The 17,956-nt window shown below is 38.8% G+C and overlaps 1 protein-coding gene across 2 annotated transcripts; it reads right to left on the bottom strand.

The window, feature by feature from the left end:
- Positions 1-910: 910 nt before the first annotated feature.
- Positions 911-17,266, bottom strand: dpydb (dihydropyrimidine dehydrogenase b). Of its 2 annotated transcripts, XM_039816791.1 has the most exons (25): positions 16,909-17,262; positions 15,115-15,225; positions 14,759-14,841; positions 14,386-14,473; positions 13,938-14,099; positions 12,817-13,013; positions 12,336-12,417; positions 11,848-11,935; positions 11,444-11,551; positions 10,986-11,155; positions 10,691-10,901; positions 9,991-10,175; positions 8,907-9,122; positions 6,545-6,709; positions 6,145-6,213; positions 5,917-6,000; positions 5,604-5,724; positions 5,337-5,456; positions 4,396-4,538; positions 4,059-4,113; positions 3,499-3,620; positions 2,194-2,340; positions 2,038-2,100; positions 1,563-1,640; positions 911-1,462 (listed from the first exon to the last, which is right to left on the bottom strand). In XM_039816791.1, the coding sequence occupies exons 1-25, from the start codon at positions 16,936-16,938 to the stop codon at positions 1,298-1,300; spliced, it is 3,063 nt and encodes a 1,020-aa protein (XP_039672725.1). In that variant the 5' UTR covers positions 16,939-17,262; the 3' UTR covers positions 911-1,297. The 2 variants fall into 2 exon arrangements, with proteins under 2 accessions (XP_039672725.1, XP_039672726.1); XM_039816792.1 differs by lacking the exons at positions 911-1,462; positions 1,563-1,640; positions 2,038-2,100; positions 2,194-2,340; positions 4,396-4,538 and having other exon boundaries at positions 16,909-17,266.
- Positions 17,267-17,956: the final 690 nt, after the last annotated feature.

Raw genomic sequence — 17,956 nt, 5'->3', positions numbered from 1 at the left:
ATTTTTTTCAACAAGGAAACCAAAATGTTCCCTGTTTAATAGCATATATATATATATATATATATATAGTCATGTGTATGTGGGACCTGTGGGTAAATGGTGGTGGGAGTGGGAGAGGTGGATGGTAGGGGTGGGTCGGTATAATCAATAATACATATTAAGGGAAGCATAGTATGTAACAGTAGAGATGAAATTCTGATGAAACTCTGATTTTGATGAAATTCTGAAATTGGTTTTTTTTCCGTTGTTGTTTTTTTGATGTATGATTCACTGTTCCATCCCTGCACTGTTCTCTTTGGCACTGCCGCCATTGCACACAGTCTATCATAGCACCTTTAACTCTTTACATTTCTGGGAGTGATTTTTATAACTTCTTATAACTCTTTACATTTCTGGGAGTGATATTTGTGTATGTGAGATATATGTGTGTATGTGTGTTTGTTGTGTTATGGTTGTCTAAGCTACTGGATGCCTAAAATTTCCCTTGGGGTGAATAAATTATCCATCTATCTATCTATCTATCTATCTATCTATCTATCTATATACCTAATCATGATGACCCACAGAAATTAATAAAAAAATAAAATTCTAAAAAATAAATTAAAAAAATAGCCTATATGACTAACATTTAATGTAATTTAGTTTTGAAAGCAGAATTGTACCAAGAATGTTTTTATATTGAGGTATTGCTCATTTCTAATTAAGGATCTGAATACTTCTTCCACCATTGTCTGTTGTTATCCTTCAGACGAGTCAGTACGTGAAAGACCAAGTCTGAGATGTGTAACAGGACATACCTTTTTTTCTAATCATGTTAATGTGTGCACCAGTGTTCAGGTTTGCTAAATCAGAAACCATTTATTTAAATCATAAACCATATCAAAGAAGCATTTTTTTTCACATTAACACATTCAGTAAATACACATTTAATTATAGAAATGATCTATCATCACAAGTAACTTTAAGTGTTTACAGAGTAATAACAATAAAGCAGAATCCACAATTGCTTATTACAGTTAAATTATTGAGTAATTAATTGTGATACCATTATTGTGAACCGTGACCTTCCTCTTTCTCCAGTGGGATCAATGGTGCTAGTATTAAAATCAAGACTACATTTTTCATAACCTCTTCTTCTATATAAAGCAGATAAACACATCATTTTTCTGCCACTTTTGAAGCCTTTACGTCATGAGTGACTTGCATTAATGGAACACAACAAATGTCAAACCTCATTTGACAGATTTATTTGTCTCCGTTATTGCATATGTGGATGGTTTTGGTTTTGTCTTTCCCTTTAGCAGACAGGACTAATGGGCACACCCCTCTTGGGTTTATAGGGCTTTTTCATGGTAACCATAGTGATGCAGTCTATGATTGGACAGACGCTGAGGCACAGAGTGCAGCCCGTGCAGCTGTCATTCACCATGGGAAGGTGGGTCTCTGGGTGGAATGTTATAGCCTGGAAAGACAGTAAGCACATCATGTTACAGGACTGAGGCAGATCAGTCTTAAAAATGTGTTTAAAATGTTGTGACAGACAGACAGACGGACCGACATACCTGGTATCCAGAGTCATTGCAAGTCATGTAACATTTTCCACAGTTGATACACATCTCTTCATCTATCAGAGCCTGGACCTGAGAACACAGGGGTAGATCATTGTTATGACCCGTTTTATTACTTTTTGTTTTACAAAAAAAAAAACGTTTTTATTACTACTCAAGGTGCAGTAACACTTTATCTGTGGAGGTCAGTGATAACTGTTCTAATATTGTGACTTTATATAAGACGAAAACAATCTCTGGTAGAGGCTGCCTTTGATTTGCGGTCTATATATGATTACCACATCATCACATTGGTTATCCCAGACTGTGGAACACTTTGCCTACTGAAATCAGACACGCCACATCATTAGCACCTTCAAAATCCCTTCTTACAACTTTATTTTATTGGAAAGCATTTATGAATATGTAATATGTACCTGTATAATTCTCAGTATATAAAATGGATATGATGTGTGAGAAAAGAGGGTACCTGCTCCATGTTGTTTAGATCTTGGTATGCTCCAATGTGGCGCAGCGCTCTGGCTATCACGTCCTACACACAAAACACAGATGCCTACTTGGTTAAAAAGTTATTTCACAAAACAAAGCACAATACGTCCAAAGGAATCACGAGTGTATGCCGTACCTTGACAGCAGGGACGGCTTTCTGGGGCGTGTTGACCTGGCGGATGTCGGCTTTTATCACATCATCATTGTTGTTTCTAAGCTTTTTCTTGTATTCGGCGATGGCGTATGTCCTCTGCTGGAGGTATGGACCAAAGCTAGGGAGGCTCTAAACACACACACACACACACACACACACACACACACACACACACACACACACACACACACACACACACACACACACACACACACACACACACACACACACACACACACACACACACACGTTTCGAGAAAGCATTAGTCTTAGTCTAAACACTCTGTATAGGTTGTTGATTCATTCCTCCGTTCCAACATTCAGTGATGTTGAAATGAACTGTCATGAAATATTAGTTTTATTTGTTGACCCTACTAGATGCCTTTTAGGTTTTAAAGGTCCCATGACATGGTACTCTTTGGATGCTTTTATATAGACCTTAGTGGTCCCCTAATACTGTATCTGAAGTCTCTTTTATATAGACCTTAGTGGTCCCCTAATACTGTATCTGAAGTCTCTTTTATATAGACCTTAGTGGTCCCCTAATACTGTATCTGAAGTCTCTTTTATATAGACCTTAGTGGTCCCCTAATACTGTATCTGAAGTCTCTTTTATATAGACCTTAGTGGTCCCCTAATACTGTATCTGAAGTCTCTTTTATATAGACCTTAGTGGTCCCCTAATACTGTATCTGAAGTCTCTTTTATATAGACCTTAGTGGTCCCCTAATACTGTATCTGAAGTCTCTTCAAGGTGGAGGGTGTGGCCTTGACCAACTGCCACTTTGCTTGTTTGAAAGCCATGATGTCTCTCTCTCTCTCATGGGTGGGCCAAATTCTCTGGGTGGGCAAAGCAGAGAAAGGGGAGGTAACCTTGCTCCTTATGATCTCATAAGGAGAAGATTCCAGGTCGGCCCATCTGAGCTTTCATTTTCTCAAAGGCAGAGCAGGATACCCAGGGCTCGGTTTACACCTATCACCATTTCTAGCCACTGGGGGACCATAGGCAGGCTGGGGGAACGCATATTAATGTTAAAAAACCTCATTAAGTGAAATGTTCATGCCATGGGACCTTTAAGAAAAAGGCTCAAGGGCCTTGAACCCTTTGTTGAACAGAGAGCGCCATTTAGCGGGCTCAGAAAATAAAGTGGTTAATATAAATATGGTTCATGAAGTTTAATTCATGTCTTTTATTTACTTCTTCTACATACGTAGTGGTGCCAATGGCAGCAGAAGTATGATTAGTATAATAATAATAGTAGTATTATTGGTAGTAAGAAGTGGTACCTTTCCCACTAGGTCTTCCAGTCTGGGAACAGGTTTTCCCTTCTGATGTCTCTCTGTTGGAGGAGACTGACCGTCCCAGTCCTTCAGCTCCAGGCTCTTCAGGTACAACAAGGCCTTCAGACCTGAACACACATATCCACCATAATGGTATTATCCTATAGTTTAAATATCCATAAGTAGAAGCATCTAGATACATTGGACCATTTTTAGTTCGGTGGTTGGTTCAGGAGGGTCGATAACTCTTCAGACCTTTATAAAAACATAAAATCAATCCTCCATGTCAATACAGACTTTAGCTCGCAGAGTACGTCCTGTTGAGATAAAGAAGGAACAAATAAACCAGCCCCATGGGTCACTGTTTGAGATTTCCCAAAACTAGGAATATTACATCTTAATGCTAAATGCATGCATTCCATTGTTTAAAATAAGGCAGTAACAGTTCATGGCATTGTAAAATACAACTACAGTAGAGACTTTGTCATTATTGCTCTTTTGTTGTTTTAGGGTCAAATATGTTAGATTTGCTTAATGTCTTTAGCATGCAGTAGCAAGTTACATACCCACACAGTAATCCTCAATCACTGTGAAGTCCTGGTTCTGTATTGCACTGCACACCTGTGGGAATCAGACACAGGAAGACAAACAGACATCAACAAAAATGTTTCTTTCTAAGAATCACTGAAAAAATGTAGGATGTAGGAGAATAGTAAACGTAATGTAGTAAAAGATCATCTACATTGTTGTTAAACAGTAAGGGGAATTAGATTAAAGTCTTAAGACAAAGATGTATTCATCAATTTCACTAAACTGCATCATATTAACATTGACTGACTGATTTCTAGAGTGCATGAGTAAACTTCAGTTTCACCCCGGTAGGTGTGGCAGTAATATTATCACCTGTAACACTGAGGCTCCGGCGTGAAGAAACTGTAGCCCACTCTCTGCCGAGTCGATACCTCCGGTGGCCAGAATAGGAAAACCAGGAATTGCTTTGGCAATTGCTGATACTGCTCTGAGAGCGATGGGTCTGATGGCATTACCTGCACACATTGTTAATATTTTCAAGAGCTTAGGAGAAGCAACTCACTAGTGTACCTCATGTGACTTTAATTCATTCAGTCACTCAAGGATCTTTTAAAGAATAATACGGGTGTATTTTCATGTTACCTACAAATCTTACACCTTAAAGTCTATCTATCGTTATGTTACTATCACGTGGCAAGGCAGAAACTCTTCCTTCATGTTGCATTTACACTCCAGCCATCATATGGGCTTGTGTGTGTGTGTGTGTGTGTGTGTGTGTGTGTGTATGCGCGCGCATAGTATTTGTGTTTGTTTGTTGTCAATCTGTATTTGTATGTGTTACTATCTATTGTATCTAATTAAAGAGGGACCAATTTCACTCAGTACGTTGAGTTTACTCATGATGATGAGTAGCCCTCAGCCTGCGAAAATTGTTCAATAATGTCTTCTTTGGCTCTGCAAAGAGTGTTCCAAACTATAATAAAAAGGCCCTGATGATGTCATCTGGATTGTCTCAACTTGGGCTTGAACGATACACATTTCATAACAGAAAGCCTGCGTTATGAACTGGAGGTGTTTACCAGACAGAGAGGTTCTGGTGAAAAACGCAGTGGAGATGCATTATGGGAAGTGTAGGATCTAGCGTTTTTGGAGCTCAACCCACATCGGGGATTAAAATAAGGATATTGTGGCCTCTGCCCTTCATTTTGACCATTCGTCTTTTTTGAGTCCCCTGAGGTTTGTTAGAAGTGCAATACGTGCAAAACTGTAACTAAGAGTTAAAAGGGATGGTGCATGTGTTTGTATGTCCTTACCAGACACCCCTCCATACGTGGTGCGTTTGTCTGTTCCAACACTCGGCCAGGGGGAGCCGTCGGCCTTCAGTCCCATCAAACCTGAGACTGTGTTCGTGGCTGTTACTCCATCTGCTCCACCTATAAAACAAAGCAACAATAACAATGATCATAGACATTCATTACATACATGTTCATTATTTGCACTGTGCAATGTAAAAATACAGTAGCCTAAATGATGTGGAGGGAAGAGTAATAACTGAGTGTGGTGCAAAAAAGTGTGTTTACCTTCATGAGCAGCCTTGGCGATGTCGACAATATTGGTCACATTTGGTGTCAGTTTGGCAAAGAATGGAATGGAAATGGCTGCACGCACCCAGCGACAGATGTTACGCACCAACACCGGGTCCTATTGACAATGACACATAAAAACACAAACATGTCAATACACAAACAATTTATCAAATCAAATTGTTAATTTTTTAAAGATTACACTAAATGGTGTGTTTGTGTGTCTGTGTGTTTGTGTGTGCGTGTGTGTGTGTGTGTGTGTGTGTGTGTGTGTGTGTGTGTGTGTGTGTGTGTGTGTGTGTGTGTGTACCTGTCCACAGGCCAGACCCATTCCTCTCTCCCCCATCCCATGAGGACAAGACAGGTTCAGCTCCAATGCATCTGCTCCTGATTCCTAAACACACACATTTTTATATTCCACACCTCGACAAGCCACACAGTTTGTAACATGTAAACATAATAAGTACACAGTAGTTATAATGTGCAGTACATTCTGTAAATGGGGAAGATTATGTTACTGGTATATAACATTTCTTACCTCGGCCATCTTGGCTAGTTCTGTCCAATCTTCCTTGTTGTAACTACACATTATACTGGAGATCACCACCTGACAGAGACACAGGGAAATCTTCATTTTCAAATGTCCAAAACCAGTGTAAGAGAGTGTCAAACCCTTTCTTCCATCCATCACACATAATATTTCAGACACAAAGACTTGAAAATTGAATCTCACTATGGTGTTAGTTCAGACAGTGCAAATAGTTTCACAAAATAGATTAAAATAGATTTGTCAGGCAGTCACCACGACAGATAGATAGATATGTAAATAGGTCTGCTAATAGGTAACCTTTAGCCTGTTGTCAGTTATGCTGTTCATGTTCTTAACAGAGTCAAGACAAAACTTTGTCCATGAAGAAACAACGTGACAGAAAACTTACATTATTAGGGAAGTCCCTCTTCAGCTCGGCGACTGACAGACACCAGTAGGCTGCTGTCTTTTCACTGATGAGCTCAATGTTGAGGAAGGAGCCTTGACCTGGTCCAAACAAATGACCTGAGGTGGTGCCACGCACAATACGAGGAGAAACATTGGTCACCAGATCCTGCAGACACACATTTATAGAGGCCAATCACAGAGACAGTGGTGGAAAGCTAACTGTTTTTTTACTGGGTTTCTAAATGGAGTCAAATTCCAGTTCCATGTCATGTATGTAAGTTTGCATGTTTCCATTAATTCCAACATATTACCTATAAAGCTAATAAAAAAAGGCATTCCCTGAAACATGACAGACACAACAATTAGTCAATTAATCAGAAATCAATTGGCAATCATTTCTGCTGGCCAAGAGATTGTCAGAATCAGAAAATTATATTTTCACATCGTGAAGAAGGCTGTCTGTGCCGCTACGCGTGGGTTGCTTCTCCCTATGTCTTTTAAATTGTCTATTATGAAATAGCCAGTAAAATAAAGGCTTTTTAAATAATTTTGAAGAGTGCTTTGGATTTATTTTTTTTTACACTTAATTGAATTCCCGACCCCAAAGACCACCTTCAAACACCTGATTGAACTTCCTGAGCACCCTGGACTTTTTTGTCTTTCCAGAAAATTTAATATTTTTAATTATAATCAAATTTGCCCTGTTTGCTCTGTTGGGCGTATTCTTTGACAGGCCAAAGCCTTCTAGCTGGCCCAGCCACCTACGTTGGCATTTTTCGGACCAGTTAGTATACGGGGGCCGAGAAGCAAAACTAGCTAGCATCACATACCCTTAGCAGTAACGTTAGTTCAAGTTCGTTTTGAGTTTTAGATGTAAGGTTAATGAAAGAAAGGTGGATGTACTTTTTCTTCAAATGCTGAGCAGCTTTTGGTAAGTTTAAAGGATGTTTCTGCATTTTAGTGAAATGATTTTAGTAGCTATTACTGCTTGCTTTAGATTTAGTTGCTGCTGGTGTTTAAGGTTTGAGCAGTGTCAGTGGCCTTTGAGTGTGTGTGCGTGGTGGCATGTGTGTGTTGTTGAGCCCTAGCAGCTTGGCTGGAATTTGTGGGGGAAGCCTGTTGATCGCTGATTGTGTAATTTGTGTTTTTGATTGTTTTGTGGTCGTCTTATGAGTAAATGTGACCGGATGTTGTGAAATGTGACCGGATGTTGTGTTTTTGTTTTTATTTCTTTGGTAATAACGTTAATTTTGACTATATGTGATTCCTGCCATACTGCGTAAAAGGGATGGCTTCACTCACCGTGTATTCATGTCTCTGCAATAGTGTGTTAAAACTCTCTAGGTGCTGAGCCTTAAAGTTAAATTACTTTATTCCACACGATAATGTCCTAGTGTCATGGTGATGTTCATTTTTTTATTTTATTTTTTATTGCTGTAGGATAATACTGAAGGCCCAGGTGTAAAATACATGGCCCGCCACTGTTTATAATCAATTGATTACTTAGTTGATCTTTTTAAGAAGAGAGCCAGAAAAAAACCCTGGTACCAGCTTCTCAAACGATAATAATAATAAAAAAATGTATAAGCAACTTTTCAAAACAAAGTTACAAAGTGCTTTACATGGTTGACCCAGGATTGAAAGAAATATGAATATTTGCTGATTTTCTTGGTCAACCAAATTACTGGCAGACTTATCAACAGTAAAATGAATTGCCGATGCAGCCCTGCACTATTTTGCTACTTTTTTTTGGATGTTACCATCTCTGTTAGATATCAAGCACTGCCTTGTAGACATACCTGGGAACTATAAATAAAGCTGCAACAAAACGAATAGCCACACTAAAATGGGTAAAGGGCTATAAAAGTGGGTTTCAGAAGGTTCAGCCACATTCAGATACTGTAAAGTTGGTTATTTTTGTAAGTTAAGTAAGTTTACTTTTTTTTTACATTTCCAAAATGTACAGTAATATTTACCTTTTTTGTGTCTGCTTCGGTGAAATGTATTAGACCCAAAATAGCTTATAGGGTTTGCCCCCTAGGCTTTTTCAAAAAATACTAGAAATCACTTATTTTTGCATTATTTGTGCAACTATATGTGCTGCTTGCTTGGTACCTTACAGTGTGTGTGTGTGTGTGTGTGTGTGTGTGTGTGTGTGTGTGTGTGTGTGTGTGTGTCTGTGTCTGTGTTTACTGTTCTAAACCATCTCTGACTGTACTAGGCTTTTTCTAAAAGTACTAGAAATCACTTAGTTTTGCATTATTTGTGCAACTCTATGTGCTTGCTTGGTACCTTACATTTGTGTGTGTGTGTGTGTGTGTGTGTTTACTGTTCCAAAGATTCTAAACCGTCTCCGACTGTACCTTATCCAGTCCGAATGTCTTCGTTAAAGCGAAGCCCCATCCTTGTTCAAAAGCTCTTCTGATCATAGCTGTGCTGGTGGTGGGAGGGGCAGATGCCAGGCCGAACGGGTTGGGAAACTTTATCCCACACATCTCAACGCTGATGTCCACCTGATCTATAGCACTGTAGAACAACGGCAGCTTCGGAACTGGGTCCACTGTCTGTCCGTGCAGGGACTGCAGTAGGAAGGGAGATGGGACAAATATTTCACTCACATCATTAATATTTTATTCATGGAGTTAGGCCTGAGATAAAATCATCATGATGTACTAGGTGTCCAAAAGGCAAGTCCCAGTACTCATGACTGTGGTGGTACTCAGAGTTAATAAGGATAATGAAGCTCTTAAACTTTACAGTCAACATCACATTCATGAACTGCGTTGGAAGAAAATCTAACATCTACATTTAAACGAGAAACAAATATTGTATAGAAAATCATTTGGTATTGCTTATTAAATTAAAAAAGGCTTCCAACTGCATATAAACATACCACAGCACAATAACATATGTCAAGTACGCACACAGAGTACCTGAGAGGTTAATTTTGTCATTTCAAATGCTTATATGTTTGTATAATAACTCCATATAAACTTTAAAATCGTTTTATAACTCTATAACACTTTTTATGTTTGTGTAACTTTAAGTAAGAGATAAATAGGTTATCTCTGTTCAGCTGAAGCTAGTAAGGAGACAGTGGGACAGCTGGACCCATGTTTGGGTCCGACAAACTTGTGTTGAATGAACCTTTAATAGTCTCTACTAGTCTTTATTAAGAATTGTCCTGTGGCCTGATTTATTTATTTCTTCTTCATCTGGGCAAATATACAATCATTTCTCTTACAGTACCCTACAGCAGACCTTTCAAATGAAATGGAATAAAGGATCTGAAGAAAATGGTGTGGCGCACTATGTAAGGCCTATGTGACTTCTTAAGAATGAACTACAAATTCTAACCAAGATAACACATGTGTGTCTTAGCTCCCTCTCACTCATGTCAGCTGTATGAGATCTGTATGCATCCCTGGATTGGAGAGACAGATTTACCTGAATGTATCTGTGAATGTGCCATGAAGCCTGTTTGCCATCGTTCACTGATTCCACCGTGGTGTTCGCCAAACCAGCAATGTCTCCTCCTGCAAACACCCAGGGCTCACTGGTCTGCATGGTGTCGGTGTTCACCTCTGGAGTACCCCAGCGGGTCATCTTCACCGGAGCCATGGCCTCACTCACTACACACAGACAAAATATGGATCAGGTTACTTTGAAAACAGGTCATCATCGCTGTTGTTCTGCAATAACTTACGGCAACAATTTCTACAAATATGAAAAGCTCAAAGACTTAATTTCTGTAATGTAACAATATATGCAATATATGCATATATATTTTGTAGGTAGTCGGTCAGACAAAGAGACCAAGAGTTTGGAAGATTGTGGCGAGCCATATTGGTGTGTGTTCAATAAATAAAGTAAAAAAGATTTAGATTTAGAAAATTCTAATTGTATGAAAATCATCTGTAGTAGAAATTAGCCCATTAAATACCGATATTTTATTTATTTATTACATTTATCAAAATACAAATGCAATACAACATATCAACATACAAAAAAAAAACAGAAAAAATACACAAACAGATACCTTTCACAAACCAAAGAAAGATTTCTAAAACATGTTCAGATTTATATTAGTTCAGGGCAAAGCCAGAAGGCTAACTGCTAGCTGCTACTCAGCTAATTGGTTAATTACCTCGAGGCTCGTTGAGCATAGAACCAAAGGCACTGATGATGTAATCAGCCTTGAGCCTGACAATTTGGTCCTCATCTTCCTTCCAATCGCCCTCGTCAGTCTGCTCGGTGCGACAGAACTGTAACCCGGCAACCCGACCGTTCTTCATGATGACCTCACGGGGAGACAGGAAGGGCAGGAACTCACACCGTTCCTCCTTAGCTAACTCCATCTGACAGAAAAAAACAAACAAACATGTATTCAATATTCTCTATGTTTCCATCTGCCTGCATATCCATCCATTCCTCATCCGTACCTCCTCGGGAACAGCCCGTATGTTAGTGAATCCCTTCCTGAAGCAGACGTAGACTCTCTTGGCTCCACAGCGAAGAGCCGAGGTGGCGCAGTCAAACGCAGTGTCGCCGGCCCCCAAAACTATCACCATACCTCTTATCTCTGGCAGAGAGGAGCGACACTGACACATACCTGGACACAGTGAGACCGAGACATATGGTGAAGTGAGATGTTCTCTGACTTGAAAAATATACTTTTCAGCACTAAAAGATTTTTTTGAACTAGCCCGCTTCCTGTCTGATTTCCCATTCATACCTACATATGTTTGTTAGTTGAAATGATGTCACCAGCGAAACTGCTGTGTGTGTGTGGGTGTATTTCCTTTAAATGTGTGTGTGTGTGTGTGTGTGTGTGTGTGTGTGTGTGTGTGTGTGTGTGTGTGTGTGTGTGTGTGTGTGTGTGTGTTGTTCACCACAGTACCTTTCTTGCTGGCTGAGGCCACCATGGGCAGAAAGTCTTTAGAAGTGAAGAAACCTTGATCCATAGTTAAACCCTGGAAAATTGGAGCTCTGTTGGCCTGAGGGAGACCTGGAGACACACACAGACAGATGCATTGTAAGAAATATTGTGTATTTTATAATAGTTTCAACAGGTATGGTTGTCAATGGCTCCATTATGACTTAAAAGCTAAGACTCACAAATATTTTCTGTATTAAACCATGTTTGCATAACAGTTGAACCCACTTAAACACACACATGGACATATTGTGCAATTGTTACGGATGGATTAAAAGGTGTCGAACCCAATAAATAAAGGTTTGCAATGCACATAGGCTACATAAGGCCAAATGCAAAGCTATTTTCTGTCATTAAGAGGCGCTCACCAATCCCGATGAAGACAGATTTAAATCCTTCTTCTTTCAGGGATGTCAAAGTCATTCCATTAACACCTAGACCTTTCTCACACACCACCTGGTTTGTACACACACACACACACACACACACACACACACACAAAAACACATTTAACAAGACTGTGTAAGGAATGAAATGATCAGAAAGGTCTTAACACATCCTTATTGTTGTCCTAATGTACATGAATATGCAATATTCATATATTCCAATCAACTTCAATTATTTGATCTTTGTCCATTTTCTGTAGAACATGGGACTGACAATAGATTTCAAAGGTTTGGGATCATATTTCATTACACTTTGAGTCCACTGAGACGACAACCAAAACAACAGAAAGAGAAGACAACCAAAGACTAGATAAACAAGTATTTAAATACTCTGTGTATTACAACATTTTACAGTATGGACTCTAAGGGCACTTCAACAATGATGTGTGAGTAAGATAGGAGTTTCATACCTTGACTCCCAAATCCTTCATCAGGTCTATTTCAAACTGGACGACCTCATAGGGAAGCCGGAACTGAGGGATTTCTGATGTGCTACAGGGAGGCAAACACATTTGTTAAATGTTGAATGTGTTTCAAAAATTACTGAACATTTAGTTGCCAAGTAACAAAATAGTCAGATGACCTTGTCAAACTTTGTCAAAGATCTTGCTGGATTAATGTCAAGTTTGTTTTCATTTTTGCAGTTATTGAGGATTTATGTTTATTAATTTCTCTGCTGTATCTTTAGCCCTGCTTTGTATAATTATTATGTGTGTAAAAGTCCTATGATAAAGACTGACTTAAAACTAATTAACAATCAAATCCTTTTGTTGATACAATATAATAGCATACTATATAATGTCTCTTATATCATACTTAACAATCTTTGATATGATAATGATTATGATGATTATAATGATGACAGCGGCGACGAGGATGATGATATTTTACCTTAGGCCTCCAATGTACTTCTGTTTCTCAAATATGGTAATATTATCATATCCAAGACGGGCCAGGAAGGAGGCACAGCTGACTGATGCTGGGCCACAACCAATTAGAGCTATAGGGGCATGGTAAGACTCTGGCATCTCATTGGCTGGTGGCAGGTCAGGATTTCTGATCTGAGGGATGCCCATCTTGCTAAACACCTAGGAAGGAAGAGGCACACGCGCATATTTGAAATAATGCACTTGTCAAGCCCTTTAATAGACTCATACACATTCATATCATAACACTGATATATATAACTCTCAACACAACATGGCTGACTTTAAAGTGAGCCTATGCACCTCTTGCTGAACAGTGGCCACAACTGGCAATAAATATATATATGATTTATTTTTATAATATTCTGTACTGCTTGTTCAAGTAGAAATGACTGTATATTTCATTGCCCACTTACAAGATTAATCCTCAGCTTTTGACTGCAACTGAAAATCGAGCAAAATCCATCCAAATCCAATCCACCGAGGACAGTAATTGTAGTTGAACACAGTATAAGTGGACCTTCGTTTAAGATTATTTCATCAAACTATAATGTGCAATGCTCAAGAATCATAAATTCAGCACACTGACTCCATGATGCATAGCTAGCTATCTAAAGCCTATATTAACAAAGCTAATGTTCATATCAGACCAAGTAAGGCTGTATCAGTAAAAAACCCTGAGTGTGCTTAATTGACCAATGGTGCTTAGGAGTATACTTTTCATTTAAAAGAGAGATATTTTTTCTTTTAAAAGTTACATGTTGTTGCTTTAACATTAACCTTAATGTAATACAAATAATTTTTTTAAACCCAAGTTTAGAGTAAGAGTTTTTAAGACACTGCTGTATGGTTAGAGTTAGGAATTACAGAAACAATTATTATTTTTTGGGGCATTTTATTTATACAGGACAGCTGACGACATGACAGGGGAATGACGTGCAGCAAAGGGCCACAGGTCAGAGTCGAACCCATCAAGGCGTTAACCTCTATAGATGTGCGCCTACTCTACAAGGTGAGCTAGCCAGGCGCCCAGAAACAATTTGTCAAACATTTTCTACTTAATATTGACAGCTATACATGTTGTACCTCAGTAGCAAACTGCTGTAGCCCCCCGATATTAATGGGTCCCTCCTCAGAAGCATACAAGTTGCAGCCGCCCACACACAGCTCTGATGTGGGACACACCATTCCACAGGTCAAACCCAGGGGGTTGTCAGAAAGGATGGCTCGCGCTGACCCATAGTAGTTCTGGTAAACACACAAACACACACACACACACACACACACACACACACACACACACACATATAGATACACACACACACACACACACACACACACACATAGATACACACAAACATGAATGATAAGATCGTAACATAAATACTACTTATAATTTTCTGTATATTTAACTATACTTTTATTTTTGTTCTTAAAATCTTCGAAACCATCTTCCACGGCACTGAACTGTCAAAATGGCCATGTGTATGGATGCATGAGTGTGTTTGTGTGTATATACAGTATTTTGCATTACCTTAGTAGAGATGCTTGTAATAAATGACTTTATGTCCAGGTTAGTAGGGCAGCTCTTCTGACAGGGAGCATCCACACATTTTAGACACCTAAACACAGAGTTTACTTTAATTTAACAGTTTAAAACTAAGTTATGAAAAATCATTGTCCCAGACTAGTCAAAGAAAGCAACAGCAGGGTTTTCTATTTGATGTTATCACTGGAAATATCACCATCAGTCAACAAAAATGAAACCTTATAAATATACAGCTTATACTTGTGGACAATCTGTAGCCTGCTAAACGAGAGTGAGTTTGTGAGATTGGGTGTGTGTTACACGTCAGTTGAAAGTGTTATTTTATCTTTTGTAAAATAGCAAAGTCATTCATTCTCACCTCATTGCTTCCCGTAGTGCTCCGCGCTCGCTCAGCGTTGTGTGTTTGATATCGTCAAAGTTGTTCTCTAACTTCACACAAGACTGAAGAGTGGAGGAAACAGAACGATGACAAATTATTTAAAGGAAACGGGGACAAGAGGAGAAAAAAAAGTGATGGACGTGGAGGAAGAAAACATTGAACAAATGCTATCGACTAAACCATACAACCAAAGCAAGTGTGTGTGTTTCTGTGTGTGTGTGTGTGTGTGTGTGTGTGTGTGTGTGTGTGTGTGTGTGTGTGTGTGTGTGTGTGTGTGTGTGTGTGTGTGTGTGTGTGTGTGTGTGTGTGTGTGTGTGTGTGTCTGGTATACTTACATTACAGTTATGTTCAGGGTTTCTCTTCCAGTGTTTCTTTTCTTTCTTTTTGCTCGCTGTGGATATAATTGGAGCATGACTCTTCACCCTGGGATTCAGAGCCAGGATACTCTGTAGAAAAGAAGGGAAAATAGATCAAAACATCAACAAAAAAAAAAAACCTCTTGATTGTTAGACTCCGATAGAAACAAAGATAATTGTACTATATGATTGTTAGACTCTGTAAGTACTTGTGCAAACTGTTGATGATGATTATAACAATGAATTGTTGAGATCTGTTTAATACCCCCTCGTCTGACTGGTTTGGATCTTGCTTTCTTAATTGGATATATAATTCTGTTGTAACAATATGTTAGTATGGGACACAATTAGTTTCTTCATTTCTGCTCCTGTGTCTTCATACCGCGGGTTACATAACCTCAGAGCATTGACCTGGCAGTTCGTCATTATCTTATCATCTTGACCCCAACCATTCAAACAAGCAAACTTCCTAGAATGTTCCGTAGTTTCAGTAGATTTGCCAGCAGATCTCTCTGGGCTATAAAGACAGATACCAGTAGTAGTTCATGAGTAACAGGTGGAAAGCAACTTTTAAAGTTTTACACTTGTTAGCATTTTTACATTTGTGAACCAGATGTGGGGGGGGTTTGTTCTGCTGTGCACTCGCCATGTGAAGAGTATGAATGACAATGAAGTTAATCTTGAATCTTGTTTATTTTGAATCCTCTTTTGAATTATTCCTCTACTTTTTAGTACTTGGCGATCAAACTGATGTTTCTACAAGTAGAGTAAGGCTTTTTGAGTTTCTATAGGCAGCAAAGTAGCCCCTTGTTAGGCCTCAGATTATTGTTCTGTCTAAAGTCATGGAGGCTAATCCCGAACTAAACCAAAACAATCATATTTGAAAAGTACATATTTGTATAAAAATCCCTCCTTAAAGTGCCTAAAGATTGTTTGTTTGAATTTGCTGATCAACAATGTATTATATGACATAGAAAACGCACACCAAGAGTTGTAGTGAGATGCTATTCACTAGACTTGAAAGCAGGAAAAAAAAGTGTTGCACAACTCAATAATAACAGTACTCAACAATAACAATTTTTATTTTCATTCTCACCATTATCTTCTTTTTTTAAATGGCAATGTAACCAAATCAACGCCACTCATGAACATATCTAAAATAAACAAAAACTATTCTGCTTTACTTTTACATCTGTAATCAGATAACCAGCCATACTGTATGGAATACCTTAAACTTGAAGTTGATAAATATCTTAACCTCATTTTTAACATGACTTATTGTAAATAATGCAAAGTTTGTTTACATTTAAGCTTACATAAGACTCTTGTCTTGTCCTTCACAAACCCAGGCTGCGGGCTGTGATTGGCCCCCGGGCCGGACTTGGGACATGCTTGCCCTAAGCCTTGGTCAAGATCAAGGGCACTTTTTTTTCCTACTTTCAATTGATTTATAGTGACTTTAAACTACTATGATATTTTTAAACAGATGTATACCACAGATTTATACTTAAATAATGTAATTAAATAAATGTTAACAAGAAAATGTGTAGGCCTACTTTTTCATTTGTATCCTTACATGTCTTAAAATGAGTTTGTACCATAATGTGTTAATTTATATTATCAAGATTATTGTCAGATGTTTTTTATTGTGACTTTGAGGTAGATTTCCCCTCCGCGCAAGGCTACTGGCCACCTGTAGATACACAGTATTTGAATGAACAGAGTAGCCCGAATAGAGAATCCTGTTCAAGAAACAGATACAACATAACTTACCTCAATGTCTGGAGGGTCTTTACTCAACATGATTCTGTCTGGTTTGGGAATGAAAGCTTCCGAAAGCTTTCTGAAGATCTTTTGGCTTTTGGATTAGAGGTCCGAAGCACTGTCCGGGACTGCTCCGCTCCCAAGTTCAACTGTCTGAGAGCTGACCGTCCTTATCAGGCCCACTGCTCTCACTGACCGTTACACAACAAACTGACTGTTTAAGCCCCCATATGTTGTCTTTTCTCCGACTACTCAGTCGATAAGGAAGCTTATGTCACTCTCTGTGGATCGAAGTTCAGCGCAGCACTGGACAGCGGACTTGTTTCTGGGTGTATTGCTCTTGAGCTCTGGTTAAATCAAACAGTAACTTCAGTAAACTGGCAGGTCCAAACTCCACCCTGCATTGCATAATTTTCATTTAACTCCTTCCTGCCTGTCTCAAGGACTCCAGTTTTCTCTTCCGGTTTCCATGCACACTGCTAGTAGGAAGAAATGAAATCAAGATAGGACAGTTAATAGTATAAGGTTGTTTTTTCTGCAGTCCAAACTTAGGAGAGGCACTGCAGGGACCGTGGTGGGTGGGGGTGAATATATGCTATTTGCATGGATGTTACTGTATTTTTTATATATATATATATATATATATATATATATACACACAAACACACAGAAAAATAAACACAAAAAATACCATGAGATCCAGATGGATATGTTGCAGGAATGGAGACAAATATCTCAGTGTTACCTCTCTCCATCATCTTTTTTTACTCGGTTCTTCATCCCTCTAATTGTCCCATCTCAGTTCTTCTTCCTCTCACTCTTTGCTTTCCCTCTCATCCTGATTTCTTTCTCCTGCCTCTCACTCTCCTCTTTCCGTTTTCTCCGACTCTTCCTCAGTCTTCAAGTCTGCAGCATGTTTCTGTTGTTGCTCAAGCTGGAGAGAAAGGCACCTTTGACCGTGTTGAAATGTAACTAAGTACATTTGTTCAAGTACTGTATGCTTAAGTACAGATTTAAGGTACTTGCACTTTACTTACCCTTTTCTTTTTATGCCACT

This window comes from Perca fluviatilis, chromosome 11 (assembly GCF_010015445.1).
Source record: "Perca fluviatilis chromosome 11, GENO_Pfluv_1.0, whole genome shotgun sequence".
NCBI classification, from domain to species: Eukaryota; Metazoa; Chordata; class Actinopteri; order Perciformes; family Percidae; genus Perca; species Perca fluviatilis.
Note: the sequence above shows the minus strand (reverse complement) of the source record. Positions and strands in the feature narration are given on the sequence as shown.

Bases quoted from the DNA above. Each gene is read 5' to 3' on its own strand.
- dpydb (XM_039816791.1), bottom strand. From the start codon at position 16,938: ATGTTGAGTAAAGACCCTCCAGACATTGAG. The intron at 10,176-10,690 runs GTAATTAACCAA...GTCTGTGTGTAG, and splicing joins TATGCTCAACGAGCCTCGAG to TGAGTGAGGCCATGGCTCCG. The intron at 6,710-8,906 runs GTACAGTCGGAG...GTGTGTCTGCAG, and splicing joins AGACATTCGGACTGGATAAG to GATCTGGTGACCAATGTTTC.